An 18,579-nucleotide genomic window follows, 5' to 3' on the forward strand; every position below is an offset into this window, starting at 1 on the left:
CGTTGGGCTGAGGGCGCCACATCACCACCCCGAGATCTTTGTGAACCGCAAAGGCTTCCACTCTCTGAATGTGCAGCTCGTGTGTGACCACCAGTGTCGGATCCTGGCAGTTGATGCGAGGTACCCAGGTAGCAGCCATGATTCGTCAGACCAGTGTGCCCACCGTCTTCACCGGTCCAAATCGGGATTGTGGTTGGCTGCATGGAGACAAGGGATATCCCGTCCATTTGGTTGCTCACTCCACTGCGGAACCCCAGGACAGCGGCAGAGCATGCATACAACGACACTCATTGTGCCACCGGGTACATCATCGAGCAGTGCATAGGCATCCTCAAGCAGAGGTTCTGGTGGCACCTTGCAGTACTCTCAACGGGTCTCCATAATCGTTGTGGCCTGCTGCATGCTGCACAACCTGGCCATCATGAGGAGACAGCTGCTGGAAGTCGAGCCAGCAGTACCACCTGAGGAGGAGGAGGATGATGATCCCTGTCGCCCCAGAGCTAGGAGACAACGTCCCCAACACAACTCTTTTGTTGCAAATAAATAAACAATTAATCCAAGTGCCCCCTCATTAAAAGGGGGAGGGGGGGGGGGGGGGGGGGAAATACTCCAAACACTTTTCAGGTGCCTTTTTTTTGGTGTTTTTTTTGTTGTTTTTTTTAGGGCACAGAGAGGCAAATTATGCAATTGCCCCCCCGACTTCAGGGGACACTAAAACCGGCAATAAAACAAATTAAACTTTAAAACATACAAAATCAAATTAAAATTTGGTTGCCGTGGGTAATGATGCACTCCAGTCCCTCCGGCGCCCATCTCTCGCGGAAGACCGCGAGCGTACCGGTGGACACCGCGTGCTCCATCTCCAAGGACACCACGTCCCCATCACAACCCTGGAAGGAAGGTGCAGCTGTGTCTCACAGCTGCTCACTTCAGATAATCCCATCCACACATGATCCTTCAGCTACCACTTTCAATGGCCATCGCAATGAGTGCCTTAACGCAGAATTGCCCACTCCCAGATGAAACACCTGGCCAGATATATGTGCCAAAAATAAAGATTTATCCAATTATACAAATCACTGCAAAAACAGACCATAAAGAATATAATACTGTAATCATTTTTTTTTTTTTACCCCTGTGCATCTTACTATAATACCTGTTATGAGTGACTATCCTAACACTACGCCTAACTGTCATCCCTGTGGCTGCATCATGGGTCGAGGAAGGCTGATCTGGTTGTTGTCTGGGACCTACAGCTGCCCTTCTCGGCCACCCTGGAACACCTCTGGGCCTGGAAGGGTTGGGTGCAGACTAGCCAGCATCCTCCTGGGAGGGTGCGTCTTCACATATATAGAGGTGCTTAAAACCTCCCCTGCAATCTCCCTCCATGCATTATGTACTGGCGGTATGCCAGGTCTCCTCACGTCAGGAAACAGTACTCTTCTTCTGTCCTCCACACCGTCCATCAGTGTCTCTAGCTCCATATCAGTAAATCTGTTGGCTCTCCTTGCACCTCTTACACCAGCCATCCTTCCAGACTCTTTTCCCCCCCTCAGGGCCTTCCTGCAAACTCTGGCCTTTAAAATGGCCAAGGAACAGCTGGCTCGTTAGAAACCCTTACCTGCATACTGAATTTTTCAGTGGTGATAACACTCAAATTAAGACAGCCACACTGCTGAAAAATCCACTTTGAAAGGGTTCATTACCGCTGGAACCCATTTGTTTACTTTTGGAGCTGAATATGGGGTGGCCCAGCCACAAAATCTTTTTGCCACTAATGGCCACAAAAAGGTGAGGGAAGCACCAGCTTTCCAGTGGTACTGAATTTCAGGCCCGATGTCTGTGAGCCAGACTAATAGTATAGAAACAACCAAGTCATCCTCAACTCCAAGGGACTGCCTATGATGATAGCAATAACTATGGGGTCAAATGTGATGGAATTGGGCATGGTCAGCATAAAATTGGAAAGTAATGCAGTGTTTGCAGATGTGTTGTTGACAAGTAGCATATAGTTAATGCATAGGAGGGGACTGAAGATGAGCCTTAGGACACACCAGAGGCGATTGTGCCAGCATGGGAGGAGAAACCATTTCAGGAGATTATGTTAATGTGTTGGGATAGGTGTGGGAAGCCATGGAACTAAACTATGGGGAAATGGTGGTGCAGAAGAATGTAATGATTAACAGAAGAGAAGTTAATATTGGAATATTTCATTTGTGGTCCTAACACAGAAACACGCAATTTTCAGTTGCCTATCCAAGGTCACCCACTGCAGCAATGAAGTAAACTAGAATTGTAGGATAAAAGGGACTTCAGCAGACTAATTACCCACTCAATCAGTAATTCTCATGTTCTTCAATCTATTTGCATACTTTCCATAATAATTTAATTTGTTGATCATATTTAAACTTGTAAATTATTGTTATTTTTATTTTTCAATATTAGAAAATAAATCTAATACAAAATGAGTTAAAATTTTAAGACAAACCTCAGTCCAGGCCTTAAAACAGTCCTTCATGGAGTTGTTTACTTCAGGGTACCACAAAAAATCCTGTAGTTGGGAAAAAAGTGTAAACACTAAACAAAAGCAGAGGATTTTCTAGTTCTTAACATGTTGGTTATTTGGTGAGGTTATGAAACGTAGAAGCAAAGATGCAGTTCAAAAAGATTAAGCAGACAATGCAGACAAAAGCTGGAAAGCTGTGGGAGCATCACAGCTAAGCTTAATTCTGTGCTTGCCCTTTATCCACACACATGTTACAGTGCTGTCACCGAAGATATTCTGCTTCCTCGTTCAGAAACAATGAGATCAATTGCAGCTCCCACATGCTCTCAGAACAGCTCTCTTAGCACAGGCAACAGGGATCAATCCAATATACCTTGCCATTCTGTATAGCTCAGTACCACATATGGTGCATTTACACTCAGCCATTGTGGGGAGTCAGGGATGTCTTGTAATGCACCTAAAGAGCATACAGTGCAGCCACAAACTACATTTTTCCACAGATGGATTCATGAAGCCTATCAATGGAATCTCCCTGTATTTAATGAAAAAAAAGCACTCCTACCAATTGGAACTTTTCATAATGCCGTAAGAGGTAAATCAGAGAATTGTAGCTTATATTTAAAACAGCTGCCATTTAATAGCCAAAATTGTGTGGATGTTATTTCCAGCGCCCCAATTTTCTCTTCATCCCTCCTTTCTTGAATGTAATGACTGACTCATGCTAAATTTAGTTTTCAGAAAATATTCTCCAAGCTGCACTTGTGAAATGTGCCATTTATTATCTATACACTGATTACTTTATGAAATGGCCATAAAACTGTCTAAGTTTCAAGTTGATGTGAACACAAATATCACTAAAAAGGTAACCTGTGCGTGGAGGTGGAAGATGTGGGTACAGTACTTAATGAATACATTGTGCCTGTCTTCACAAACGAGAGGGCCGATGTAGACATTGTACTTTAGGAGGAGTGCGAAATATTAGATAAACAGAGGAAATATTAAGGCTTTTTGCATTTCTGAAAGTCGATAAGTCAGCAGGCCCAGATGAAATGTATCTCAGGCTATCAAGAGAAGCAAGAGAGGAAATAGCGGAGGCTCTGACCATCATTTTCCAATCCTCTCTGCTTACAGGCGTAGTGCCGGAGGACTGCTAATGCTGTACCGTTGTTTAAAAATGGAGAAAGGGAAAAACCTAGAAATTATGGGGTCAGCCTAACCTTGGTGGTGGGCAAATTATTGGAAAAAATTCTGAGAGACAGTATTAATCGTCATTTGGAAAGGCACGGATTAATCAAGGAGAGACGGAATGAATTTGTTAAGGGAAGGTCAAGTCTAATTAAATTGATTTAATTTTTTTTTAAGGTAAAAAGGAGGGTCGATGAGGGTAGCATGTTCGCTGCAGTCTACATGGATTTTGGCAATGCTTTTGACAAGGTCCCACGTGACAGACGGGTCAGTAAAGTAAAAGCCCATGGGATCGAAGGGAAAGTAGCAAGAAGCAAGGGTAATGGTCGATGGGTGTTTTTGTTTCTAGTAAGATTCTGGGCTTAGTACTAGGTCCCTTGCTTTTTGTGGCATATATCAATTATTTAGACTTCAATGTAGGGGACATGATTATGAATTTTGTAGTTGATACAAAAATTGGTTGTGTGGTTGATAGTGAGGAATAAAGCTGCAGACTCAATGAACTGGTCAGGTGGGCAGAAAAGTGGCAAATGGAATTCAATCCAGAGAAGTGTGAGATAATTCATTTGGAGAGGGCTAACAAGACAATGGAATATATTATAAATGGTAGGATACTGAGAAATGTAGAGGAACAGAGAGACCTTAGATTGCATGTCCACAGATCCCTGAAGGTAACAGGACAGGCAGATCAGGTGGTTAAGGCGGCATACGGGATACTTGCCGAGGCATAGAAAGTAAGAGCAGTGAGGTTATGCTTGAACTGTATAAAACACTAGTTAGACCACAACTAGAGTACTGCGTACAGTTCTGGTCACCACATTACAGAAAAGATGTGATTGCACTGGAGAGGGCAGAGAGGAGATTTATGAGGATGCTGCCAGGATGGGAGAATTTTAGCTATGAGGAAAGATTAAATAAGCTGGGGCTGTTTTCTTTGGAACAGAGGAGGCTGATGGGAGATTTAATTAAGGTGTATATAAATATGAGGGGCCTAGATAGAGTGGATAGGAAGGACCGATTTCCCTTAGCAGAGAGGTCAATAACCAGGAGGCGTAGATTTACATTAACTGCTAGAAGTATTAGAGGAGAGTTGGAGAACTTTTTTCACCCAGAGGGTGGTGGGGGTCTGGAATGCATTACCTGAAAGGGCGGCAGGGGCAGAAACCCTCATCGCATTTAAAAAGTACTTGGATATGCACTTGAAGTGCTGTAACCTATAAGGCTATGTACCAAGTATTGGAAAGTGGGTCGGCTGGATAGCTCTTTCGGCCAACAGAGTCACAATAGGCCGAATGCCTTCTTCTGTGCTGTAAACTTCTATGATTCTATGATCACTGATCAAGTTATAAACAGAAAAAAGGTGATCCAGTATACTTTACTGCATTAAAATCTGAAAGAAATATTGGGACTTACAACTTTCAATGAAGTACTTTTGTCTTCAAAGGAAATGTTCTCATGCTGTCAAAGTAAGCATATTATTCAATAAAATTTAAATTAGTTAAAAAAAATCTTAACAGGCAGTAATGCTTACAGCATGAACATGCAACCTTTAACATTCACACACATTCTCACAACCCCCAACATTCTGACTCTGTGGCCATTGAAATCAGTGAAATGTTTCTTTTTTTAAAAAAAACTACACTCCTAGTACTCAGATTGGGTCTTGCTCAATCTTCAACTCTAAATTTACTATGTTTGCTGATGTTAAGTTCTCAGTATAAATAGAGTTGTTTTCACATATACACAAACGCATATTGAATGTATTGAATGCGAGCTGAACACAGCATGACAGAAGAGTTTCTCAGCCCTTTATTTCCTTTTCTTTATTCTGAAAAATATTGACATTAGTAGCAAGCTCAGCTGTGGGTAGAGTTAAACAGAATCTCAATTTGCAGTGCCGAGAATATAATTTGATGCACGGAATTTACTTGGTATTTTATGATCAGTTAGCCTACACACACACACACACACACACACACACACACCCTTCTATCCAATATTCTAGAAATAAAGAAAACCAAGTTAACAGTTCTTTTGTAAATGGAGTAGTAGCACAAATCATTTGTTGCAGATACAATCTCAAAAATTTACGCCACAGGAGGTAGCCATTCAGCCCATCGTGTCGGTACCAGCCGAAAAAGAGCTATCCAGCCTAATCCCACTTTCCAGCTCTTGGGATGTAATCAGTATGTAGTTGGATATGCACTTGAAGATTACAGCACTTCAAGTACTTTCTAAATGTGATCAGGGTTTCTGCCTCTACCAGCCTTTTAGGCAGTGAATTCCAGACCCACACCACTATCTGGGTAAAAATATTTCCCCTCAACTCCCCTCCAATCCTCCTACCAATTACTTTAAATCTGCGCCTTCTGGTTATTGACCTCTCTTAAGGGCAATAGGTTCTTCCTACCCACTCTATCTCGGCCCCTCAAATTTTATACGCCTCAATGAAATCTCACCTCAGCCTCCTCTGTTCCACAGAAAACAATCCCACCCTATCCAATCTTTCCTCAAAGTTAAAATTATTCTGTCCTGGCAACATCCTTGCAAATCTCCTTTGTAACTTCTCTAGTGCAATCACATCTTTCCTGTAATGTGGTGACCAGAACTGTACGCAGTACTCTAGCTGTGGTCTAACTTGTATTTTATACAGTTCAAGCATAACCTCACTGGTCTTGTATTCTATGCCTTGGCTAATAAAGAAAAGTATCCCCTATACCTTCATAACCAGCTTATCTGCCTTCAGGGATCTGTGCACATGCACTCCAAGGTTCCTCTGTTCCTCTACACTTCTCAGTATCTTACCATTTATTGTGTATTCCCTTGTATTGTTTGCCCTCCACAAATGCATTACCTCACACTTCCCCGTATTGAATTCCATTTGCCACTTTTCTTCCCACCTGACCAGTCCATTGATATCTTCTTGCAGTCTACAGCTTTCTTCCTCACTATCAACCACACAGCCAAATTTTGTATCATCTGTAAACTTCTTAATCCTTCCCCCTACAATGACGTCTAAATCATTGATACATACAACAAAAAGCAAGTGACCTCCTACTGAGCTCTGCAATCTTCCAGTCACAAAAACACCCATCAACCATTACCCTTTGCTTCCTGCCTCCAAGCCAATTTTGGATCCAACTTGCCACTTTGCCCTGGATCCCATGGATTTTTACTTAAGTGACCAGTCTGCCATTTGGAACCTGATCAAAAGCCTTGCTAAAATCCATATACACTACATCAAACGCACTACCCTCATCGATCCTCCTAGATACCCCCTCAAAAAATTCAATCATGTTTGTCAGGGTATTCCTTGATTTCACGTGCCAATATTTTTCATTGCCCTCTTTGGTTTCCTAATTTCACCCCTGCATTTTCTATACTCCTCTAGGCTTTCTGTAGTATTGAGCACTGTGTGTTGGACAAAAGCTTGCCTTTTTTTTCCCCCTTATCTTACCCTGTATGCTCCTTGACATCCAGAGGGCTCTAGATTTGGGAGTTCCACCCTTTTTCTTTGTCCTAGTTTGAACGCCTCCCACTTCTCTGACACCAATTTACCTTCAAGTAGCTGTTTCCAGGTCAGTTTTGCTAAATCACATCTCAGCTTAGTAAAATTTGCTTTTCTCCAAATGAGAATTTTTACACCTGGTCTATCTTTGCCCTTTCCATAACTATGCTAAATCTAACTGAATTATGATCATAGATGCCAAATTCTAGTTACCAATAAAATAGCTGTGCACCAACATTTCAAAACTGAATTGTTCAAAAACTTCTTCGCTATGCAGAGTTTGAATGTTGACCAACCAGAACAGATATTCAAACACCCAAAATATCAAATTTTAAGCTCTTTCCTTACTCCGAATAACAGAGAACTGTCAACACATTTCCTGAATAATATTTTCGTACTAGAAAATACTATTAGTTACATCACAGAGACTTCCGTTGCTGCCCACTACTTTTCTCACTTCTTTACTTCCAGCAATCATATGTAGTTAATACAGCTAGGTGCCAGTGTACAGAAATCACACAATAATTCATTTCAACTTTAAAACGCTGTACAAAGAATCTTGATACTGGTTTCTAAAATTAAGACTTTTTGGTGTATTTACTTAATGTTGGAGCTGTACAGAGTAAAATCATTGGGGAAAACTCAGAAGCCAAAACCAAACTGAAAGTTCCAGAGTGCGGGTATTGTTATTTACTGTATGGTAGAAATTAAAAATAATTTCCGAGTGAAAACCCTTACCTCTAATAATCACACAAACATTCTAAGTTAAAGCAAAAGAATAGATACATACCTTGCTACCGCTTTCTTTAATTCCAGAATTTATAACTTTAATAAAGGAGTAGAACAACTGCCGAATTCTGGAATCTCCTACAAAGGTTATGTATTTGCTCATAAGACAGCTCTTCACTTCACTGAAAGAAAAATATCACAACTACAAGTTATAAAGGGAAGTAAAAAAGACATTTGAATACAAACACATGCATTTGCTGTCCTTGTTTTCTTTTTGATTTTATAAAAAATGGCATATCAATTCAGTTTTAGTCATGCAAACACTATTTGGAACAGACAAGATTCCAGCTACCTTATAATCAAGAAACTGTACTAGACATAAAGGACAATAAAAAAGGTTTCTACAAGCATATTAATGGCAAGATAATAAGGATAGTGCTGCTAAGAGATGAAGGATAAAAGCTTATAGTGGAGATTGAGGGAATGGCAGCTGAACTAAGTACAGTCCTGTTTCCACAGGGGTTGTGAACATTGGGATTGTAGAACCACCAGAACTGGGGCAGAATTGTTATTATTCAAAGCATTAGTACTAAAGAAGTTACTCTAAATTAAGGTAGACAAATCACCCTTGATTTGATGGTTTACATCTGAGGAGCCGGAGGGGAGCAAGGAAGAAATATTAGAGACTCAGATTATAATTGCCTCTTCAGAAACGCAGACAGGGATAAACCCAGAAATTATAGACCATAGAAACATAGGAAATAGATGCAGGAGTAGGCCCTTCAAGCCTGCACCACCATTCAATAAGATCATGGCTGATCATTCACCTCAGTACCCATTTCCTGCTTTCTCTCCATACCCCTTTAGCCGCAAGGGCCACATCGAACTCCCTCTTGAATATATCCAACGAACTGGCATCAACAACTCTTTGCAGTAGGGAACTCCACAGGTTCACAATTCTCTGAGTGAAGAAGTTTCTCATCTCAGTCCTAAATGGCTTACCCCTTATCCTAAGACTATGTCCCCTGGTTCTGGACTTCCCCAACATCGGGAACATTCTTCCTGCATATAACCTGTCCAGTCCCATCAGAATTTTATATGTTTCTATGAGATCCCCTCTCATGCTTCTAAACTCCAATGAATAAAGGCCTAATCGATCCAGTCTCTCCTCATAGGTCAGTCCAACCATCCCAGGAATCAGTCTGGTGAACCTTCGCTGCGCATTCTCAATAGCAAGAGCGTTCGTCCTCAGATTAGGAGACCAAAACTGAAAACAATATTCCAGGTGAGGCCTCACCAAGGCCCTGTACAACTGCAGTAAGACCTCCCTGCTCCAATACTCAAAACCCCTAGCTATGAAGGCCAATATACCATTTGCCTTTTTCACCACCTGCTGTACCTGCATGCCAACTTTCAATGACTGATGTACCAGGACACCCGGGTCTCGTTGCACCTTCCCTTTTCCTAATCTGCCGCCATTCAGATAATATTCTGCCTTCGTGTTTTTGCCCTAAAAGTGGATAACCTCACATTTATCCACATTATACTGCATTATACTGCATCTGCCATGCATTTGCCCACTCACCTAACCTGTCCAAGTCACCCTGCAGCCTCTTAGCGTCCTCCTCACAGCTCACACCGCCACCCAGTTTAGTGTCATCTGCAAACTTGGAGATATTACACTCAATTCCTTCATCCAAATCATTGATGTATATTGTAAATAGCTGGAGTCCCAGCAGAGCCCTGCGGCACCCCACTGGTCACTGCCTGCCATTCTGAAAAAGACCAGTTTATCCCGACTCTCTGCTTCCTGTCTGCGAACCAGTTCTCTATCCACGTCAGTATATTACCACCAATACCATGTGCTTTAATTTTGCACACCAATCTCTTGTGTGGGACCTTGTCAAAAGCCTTTTGAAAGTCCAAATACACCACATCCACTGGTTCTCCCTTGTCCACGCTACTAGTTACATCCTCAAATAATTCCAGAAGATTTGTCAAGCATGATTTCCCTTTCATAAATCCATGTTGACTTGGACCGAACGGGTCACTGCTTTCCAAATGCGCTGTCATTTCATCTTTAATAATTGATTCCAACATTTTCCCCACTAATGATGTCAGGCTAACTGGTATATAATTATCAGTTTTCTCTCTCCCTCCTTTTTAAAAAAAGTGGTATTACATTAGCCACCCTCCAGTCCATAGGAACTGATCCAGAGTCAATAGACTATTGGAAAATGATCACCAATGCATCAACTATTTCTAGGGCCACTTCCTTAAGTACTCTGGGATGCAGACTATCAGGTCCTGCGGCCTTCAATCCCATCAATTTCCCTAACACAATTTCCCACCTAAGAAGGATATCCTTCAGTTCCTCCTTCTCACTAGACCCTCGGTCCCCTAGTACTTCCGGAAGGTTATTTGTGTCTTCCTTCGTGAAGACAGAACCAAAGTATTTGTTCAATTGGTCTGCCATTTCTTTGTTCCCCATTATAAATTCACCTGTATCTGACTGCAAGGGACCTACGTTTGTATTCACTAATCTTTTTCTCTTCACATATCTGTCGAAGCTTTTGCAGTCAGTTTTCATGTTCCCGGCAAGCTTCCTCTCATACTCTATTTACTTCCTCTGCTGAATTCTAAATTTCTCAGTCCTCAGGTTTGCTGCTTTTTCTTGCCAATTTTATGCCTCTTCCTTGGATTTAACACTCTCTTTAATTCCCCTTGTTAACCACATTTGAGCCACCTTCCCAGTTTTATTTTTACTCCAGACAGGGATGTACAATTGTTGAAGTTCATCCATATGATCTTTAAATGTTTGCCATTGCCTATCCACCGTCAACCCTTTAAGTATCATTTGCCAGTCTATTCTAGCCAATTCACGTCTCATACCATCGAAGTTACCTTTCCTTAAGTTGAGGACCCTTGTCTCTGAATTAACTGTGTCACTCTCCATCTTAATAAGGAATTCTACCATGTTATGGTCACTCTTCCCCAAGGGGTCTCGCACAACAAGATTGCTAATTAGTCCTTTCTCATTACACATCACCCAGTCTAGGATGGCCAGCCCTCTAGTCGGTTCCGTAACATATTCGTCCAGAAAACCATCCCTAAGACACTCCAGGAAACCCCCCTCCATCGTATTGCTAGCAATTTGGTTAGCCCAATCTATGTGTAGATTAAAGTCGCCCATGACAACTGCTGTACCTTTATTGCACGCATCCCTAATTTCTTGTTTGATGCTGTCCCCAACCTTACTACTACTGTTTGGTGGTCTGTACACAAATCCCACTAGCGTTTTCTGCCCTTTGGTATTCCACAGCTCCACCCATACAGATTCCACATCATCCAAGCTAATGTCCTTCCTTACTATTGCGTTAATTTCCTCTTTAACCAGCAACGCTACCCCACTTCCTTTTCCTTTCTGTCTATCCTTCCTGAATGTTGAATACCCCTGGATGTTGAGTTCCCAGCCTTGGTCACCCTGGAGCCATGTCTTCGTGATGCCAATTATATCATATTCATTAATTGCTGACTGTGCAGTTAATTCATCCACCTTAATACAAATACTCCTCGCATTGAGTTACAGAGCCTTCAGGCTTGTCTTTTTAACACACTTTGCCCTTTTAGAATTTTGCTGCAATGTGGCCCTTTTTGATTTTTACCTTGGGTTTCTCTGCCCTCCACTTTTACTTTTCTTCCTATCTTTTGCTTCTGCCCCGATTCTACTTCGCTCTGTCTCCCTGCAAGTCTTACTTCAGTTGTTGATAAAATACTGAAATCTATAACATGGGATGAAATTAGTAGGCACTTTGAAAAACAGTTAATCAGGGAGAGTCAGCATGGCTTTCTAAGTCAAGTTGTGTTTGACTAACTCACAATTCTTTTCAGAAACAGAAATTAGAGGAAGGAAATTGACTAGATATGGTCAATATAGATTTTCAGGAAAATCTTCAAAATATTCACCAGGGAAGAAACATACCCTCTCCAAAAAGAGCTAATCAATGACTTCAATATTAATGAGATGGACATCAGAAATAGACTAAACATGCTCAAAATAAATAAATCAGAGTATATTGTATTTATCCCAGAGTGGTGAAAGATTAAGGAGCAGATCTGTGATGAATTGACTATTATGAGGAAATCACTAGAAACAGGGGAGGTACAAATAGATTGGAAACAAGTTAATGTGTTGCCAATCTTGAAAAACGGAGAAAAAAAAACACACACAACTACAGTCCCATTAATCTTACTCGTATTGTGTGCAAAATAATGGAATTCATCATCAGGTGCAAGCTTCAAAATTACCTGTATAATAACATCCTTGGAAACACCATTCAACACAGATTCAGAAGAGAAAGACCAAATTCAATGTTATGTTTGAAATGGAGAAACTTAACAGTTACTAAGATATTAGATTTTGGTACGGCTAAATTTAACAGGATGAGGCAGTGACTGATAGCGGCAAACTGGTCAAAACTGTATTCGGCAAGAACTGCAGATGTACAGTGGGAGGTGTTCAAAAAATAATTTACCTCAATACAAGACCACTACATATATAGAAACATAGAAAATAGGTGCAGGAGTAGGCCATTTGGCCCTTCTAGCCTGCACCACCATTCAATATGATCATGGCTGATCATGCAAATTCAGTACTTTTTTCCTGTTTTCTCTCCATACCCCTTGATCCCTTTAGCCGTAAGGATCACATCTAACTCTCTTGAATATATCTAACAAACTGGTCTCAACAACTCTGTGGTAGAGAATTCCACAGGTTCACAATTCTCTGAGTGAAGAAGTTTCTTCTCATCTCAGTCCTAAATGGCTTACCCCTTACCCTTGATTCTGGACTTCCCCAACATCGGGAACATTCTTCCTGCATCTAACATGTCCAATCCCATCAGAATTTTATATGTTTTTATGAGATCCGCTCTCATTCTTCTAAATTCCAGTGAATATAAGTCGAGTCGATCCAGTCTTTCATATGTCAGTCCTGCCATCCCGGGAATCAGACTGGTGAACCTTCACTGCATTCCCTCAATAGCAAGAATGTCCTTCCTCAGATTAGGAGACCAAAACTGCACACAATACTCAAGGTGTGGTCTCACCAAGGCCCTGTACAACTGCAGTAAGACCTCCCTGCTCCTATACTCAAAATCCCTCGCTATGAAGGCCAGCATGCCATTTGCTTTATTTACTGCCTGCTGTACCTGCATGCCCACCTTCAATGACTGATGTACCATGACAATCAGGTCTCGTTTACTAATCTGTCACCATTCAGATAATAATCTGCCTTCCTGTTTTTGTCACCAAAGTGGATAACCTCACATTTATCCACATTATACTGCATCTGCTATGCATTTGCACCCCTCACCTAACCTGTCCAAGTCCCCCCTGCAGCCTCCTAGCATCCTCCTCGCAGCTCGCACTGTCACCCAGCTTAGTGTCATCTGCAAACTAGGAGATATTACATTCAATTCCTTCATCTAACTCATTAATGTATATTGTAAATAGCTGGAGTCCCAGCACTGAACCCTGCAGCACCCCACTAGTCACTGCCTGCCATTCTGAAAAGGACCCGTTTATTCCCATTCTTTGCTTCTTGTCTGCCAACCAGTTCTCTATCCACATCATACATTACCCCAAACACCATGCGCTTCAAGTTTGCACACTAATCTCTTGTGTGGGACCTTGTCAAAAGCCTTTTGAAAGTCCAAATACACCACATCCACTGGTTCTTATCCACGCTACTAGTTACATCCTCAAAAAACTCTAGATTTGTCAAGCATGATTTCCTTTTCATAAATCCATGCTGACTTGGACTGATCCTGACACTGCTTTCCAAATGCACTGCTATTACATCTTTAATAATGGATTCCAGCATTTTCCCCACCACCGATGTCAGGCTAACCGGTCTATAATTCCCTGTTTACTCTCTTTAAAAAAAAATGGAGTTACATTAGCTACCCTCCAATCCATAGGAACTGAACCAGAGTCCATGGAATGTTGGAAAATGACCACCAATGCATCTACTATTTCTCGGGCAATTTCCTTAAGTACTCTAGGATGCAAACTATCCGGCCCTGGGGATTTATCGGCCTTCAGTCCCTTCAAATTCCCCAACACCATTTCGTGACTAAAGGATTTCCCTCAGTTCCCCCTTCTCACTAGACCCTCGGGCCCCTAGTATTTTTGGGAGGTTATTCGTGTCTTCCTTAGTGAAGACAGAACCAAAAGTATTTTGTTCAATTGGTCTGCCATTTCCTTGTTCCTCATTATGAATTCCCCTGATTCGGACTGCAAGGGACCTACATTAGTCTTCACTAATCTTTTTCTCCTCACATATCTGTAGAAGCTTTTGAAGTCAGTTTTTATGTTCCCGGCAAGCTCACTCTCATACTCTATTTTTCCCCTCCTAATTAAATCCTTTGTCCTCCTCTGCTGAATTCTAAATTTCTCTCAGTCCTTAGGTTTGCTGCTTTTTCTGGCCAATTTATATGCCTCTTCCTTGGATTTGACACTTTCCCTAATTTCCCTTGTTAGCCACGGTTGAGCCACCTTCCCTTTTTTATTCTTACGCCACACAAGGATGTACAATTGTTGTAATTCATCCATGTGATCTTTAAATGTCTGCCATTGCCTATCTATCGTCAACCCTTTAAGTATCATTCTCCAGTCTATTCTAGCCAATTCACGTCTCATACCATCGAAGTTACCTTTAAGTTCAGGACCTTAGTCTCTGAATTAATTGTGTCACTCCCATCTTAATGAAGAATTCTACCATATTATGGTCACTCTTCTCCAAGGAGCCCCGCACGACCAGATCACTAATTAATCCTCTCTCGTTACACAACACCCAATCTAGGATGGCCTGCTCTCTCGTTGGTTCCTCGACATATTGGTCTAGAAAACCATCCCTTATACACTCCAGGAAATCCTCCTCCACGGTATTGTTACCAGTTTGGTTAGCCCAATCAATATGCAGATTAAAGTCACCCATGATAACTGCTGTACCCTTATTGCACGCATCCTTAATTTCCCATTTGATGCCATCCCTCTCTACTGCTGTTTGGTGGTTTGTACACAACTCCCACTAACGTTTTCTGCCCTTTAGTATTGCGCAGCTCTACCCATATAGATTCAACATCATCCACGCTAATGTCCGTCCTTACTATTGCGTTAATCTCCTCTTTAACCAGTAACGCTACCCCACCTCCTTTTCCTTCCTGTCTATCCTTTCTGAATATTGAATACCCCTGGATGTTGAGTTCCCAGCCTTGGTTACCTTGGAGTCATGTCTCCTTAATCCCAATTACATCATATCAGTTAACAGCTACCTGCGCAGTCAATTCATCCACCTCATTACGAATGCTCCTCGCATTGAGACTCAGAGCCTTCAGGCTTGTTTTTTTAACACTCCGTCTTTTTAGAATTATGTTGTAATGTAGCCCTTTTTGATTTTTGCCCTCGATCTCTCTGGCCTCCACTCCTGCTTTTCTCCTTCCTACCTTTTGCTTCTGCCACTTTTTACTTCCCTCTGCCTCCCTGCATAGATTTCCCATCCCCTGCCTTTTTAATTTAAACCCTCCCCAATAGCACTAGCAAACACTCCGCGCCTCGGACATCGGTTCCGGTCCTGCCCAGGTGCAGACCGTCCGGTTTGTACTGGTCCCCACCTCCCCCAGAACCGGTTCCAATGAGCCAGGAATTTGAATCCTTCCCCCTTGCACCATTCCTCAAGCCATATATTCATCTGAGCTATCCTGCAATTCCTACTCTGACTAGCAAGTGGCACTGGTAGCAATCCTGAGATTACTATCTTTGAGGTCCTGCTTTTTAATTTAACTCCTAGCTCCCTAAATTCAGTTTGTAGGACCTCATCCTATTTTTTTACCTATATCGTTGGTACCTCATCATCATCATAGGCAGTCCCTCGGAATCGAGGAAGACTTGCTTCCACTCCCAAAGTGAGTTCTTTGAATGGCTGAACAGTCCGATACGAGCGCCACAGATCCAGTTACAGGTGGGACAGACATTCGAAGAAAGGGGTCGGTGCAGCTAGTTTGCCGCGGGCTCCTTTCACTGCCTGCTCTTGGCCTCTTCATGCTCTTTGCGTTGAGACTCGAAGAGCTCAATGCCCTCCCGGATGGACTTTCTCCACCTCGGGTGGTCTGCGGCCAGAGTCTCCCAGGTGTCAGTGATGATGTCGCACTTTGCCAGCGAGGCTTTGAGGGTGTCCTTATAACGTTTCCGTTGTCCTCCTTTGGCTCGTTTACCATGAAGGAGCTCCGCATAAAGTATTTGCTTAGGGAGTCTTGTATTTGGCATGTGTACTATGTGGCCTGCCCAGCGAAGCTGATCAAGTGTGGTCAGTGCTTCAATATTGGGGATGTTAGCCTGGTCGAGGACACTGATGTTGGTCCGCCTGTCCTCCCAGGGGATTTTCAGGATCTTGCGGAGACATCGTTGGTGATATATGTTAGAGAAAAGATTTTCTCCTAGGACAACGGCACCTGTAGCATAATGTTAGAACTAAATATGTAACTGTAGTATTAAATGCGTGTGCAAAATGTATAAAGATGACTACTTGTGGTTTAGCAAAGCCCCAAGGGATTTCAGCAAGTAGAAAGAGACTGTATTCTTAGTTACTCATAACTGTTGTTTTCTCATGCAGGGATACACATGAGCTCTGCAGATGTACCTAATCAATGGGCTAACAGGCATCAGACAAGACGTCCTGGTTCATGTTAGAACAATACGACTAACAGGACTAAGATAAGGAGACTGCCCAAAGACAGCACCCAAGGACAGTAAGATAAAGGGGGGCCCAGACCATGTCACAAGACCATGAATAACCCTTAGTAACACATGAGACAATCACGTAGTCACATAATGGTTAGAGACTACTTCTATTGGTCTATTTGAATCTATATGTAATCTATAATCAAGATGATTGGATCGTGTCCGGCCGAAATGGGCTGATGTAACTGTAGTAAAACATATAAAAATCCATGAAACCCTTTGTTCGGCGGAGAGGTTCTGGACCCACCAGTTGCTTCATTTCCCCGCCGGCGTAATAAACCGTTTTGATGTATGGACCGACCCTGAATGATGAGTGATTCTTGGAGGGTACATTCGCGCTAACAATATATCTCCAGCGATTTGAGGTGCCTTCTATACAACCTCCATGCCTCAGATCCATACAGGAGGACAGGTATTACTACAGCCCTGTAGACCATGAGTTTCGTGGTAGATTTGAGGGCCTGGTCTTCAAACACTCTTTTCCTCAGACAGCCGAAGGCTGCGCTGGTGCACTGGAGGCAATGCTGAAGCTCCGCATCAGTGTCTGCCTTTGTTGATCAGAGACTCCTGAGATATGGGAAATGGTCCACGTTGTCCATGGCCACGCCGTGGATCTTAATGATTGGAGGGCAGTGCTGTGCGGCGGTGACAGGCTGGTGGAGGACCTTTGTCTTACGGATGTTAAGCGTAAGGCCCATGCTTTCATATGCCTCAGGTAAATACATTGACAATATCCTGGAGTTCAGCCTCAATGTGCACAGACGTAGGCATCGCCCGCATACTGCAACTCAACGACAGAGGTTGGGGTGATCTTGGACGTGGCCTGGAGGCGGCGCAGGTTAAACAGCTTCCCACTGGTTCTGTAATTTAGTTCCACTCCAGCGGGGAGCTTGTTGATTGTGAGGTGGAGCATGGTGGCGAGGAAGATTGAGAAGAGGGTTCGTGCGGTAACGCAGCCCTGTTTGACACAAGTCCGGATGTGGATTGGGTCTGCAATGGATCCGTTGGTAAGGATCACGGCCTGCATGACACTCCATAGACCCTCATGGTTTTCAGTGTCAAAGGCCTTTGTATGATCGAAAAAGGCTATGTATAAGGGCTGGCACTGCTCCCTGCGTTTTTCCTGCAACTGGCACGCTGCAAAGATCATGTCTGTTGTGCCTCGTAGGGGACGAAATCCGCATTGTGATTCCGGGAGGAGTTCCTCGGCCACAGGGAGAAGACGATCGAGGAGAACTCGAGTGACAACTTTCCCAGTGGCTGAAAGGAGGGAGATTTCTCTGTAGTTGCCGCAGTCGGACTTGTCCTTTTTAAAAATGGTCACAATCACTGCATCTCAGATCTCCTGGCATGCGCTCCTCCCTCTAGATGAGCGAGATGAGGTCATGTATCCGCGCCAACAGCACCTCTCTGCCATATTTTAGCGCCTCAGCAGGGATTCCATCCACACCCATAGCCTTGTTATTCTTGAGCTATTTTATGGCTTTGCCTACCCTCGTGCAACATTGGAGTTTCACTGAGTTGATGGCGGGTCGCATGCTGCGGGATGGAATCGAGAACACTCGAGTCAAAGGCAGAGTCTCGATTGAGGATATCTTCAAAGTGCTCCTTCCATCGGGCCCGGCTGCCTCGGTGTCCTTGATGAGTGTTTCCCCATTCTTGGCCAGGAGTGGGGTGGGGCCTTGGGAGTTTGGACCATAGGTGGCCTTGACTGCAGCCAAGAATCCTTGCATATCATGGCTGTTGACCAGTTGTTGTATCTCCTGTGCTTTCTCCATCTACCACCTGTTCTTTAGGTCTCGATTTTTTTGTTGGACCGGAGCCTTGAGCCGTCTGTAATGTGTTTTGC

At 43.0% G+C, this 18,579-nt stretch overlaps 1 protein-coding gene across 1 annotated transcript in view; it reads right to left on the reverse strand.

Moving 5' to 3' along the window:
- casd1 (CAS1 domain containing 1) overlaps positions 1 to 18,579 on the reverse strand; it is a 200,160-nt gene that overhangs the window by 65,790 nt on the left and 115,791 nt on the right. The window contains exons 4-6 of the mRNA XM_070881075.1: positions 7,990 to 8,110; positions 5,105 to 5,149; positions 2,489 to 2,551 (exon numbers count right to left, since the gene is read on the reverse strand). Coding sequence (XP_070737176.1) covers positions 2,489 to 2,551; positions 5,105 to 5,149; positions 7,990 to 8,110 — 229 coding nt within the window. The remainder of the gene's footprint in view (positions 1 to 2,488; positions 2,552 to 5,104; positions 5,150 to 7,989; positions 8,111 to 18,579) is intronic.

This window comes from Pristiophorus japonicus, chromosome 5 (assembly GCF_044704955.1).
Source record: "Pristiophorus japonicus isolate sPriJap1 chromosome 5, sPriJap1.hap1, whole genome shotgun sequence".
NCBI classification, from domain to species: Eukaryota; Metazoa; Chordata; class Chondrichthyes; family Pristiophoridae; genus Pristiophorus; species Pristiophorus japonicus.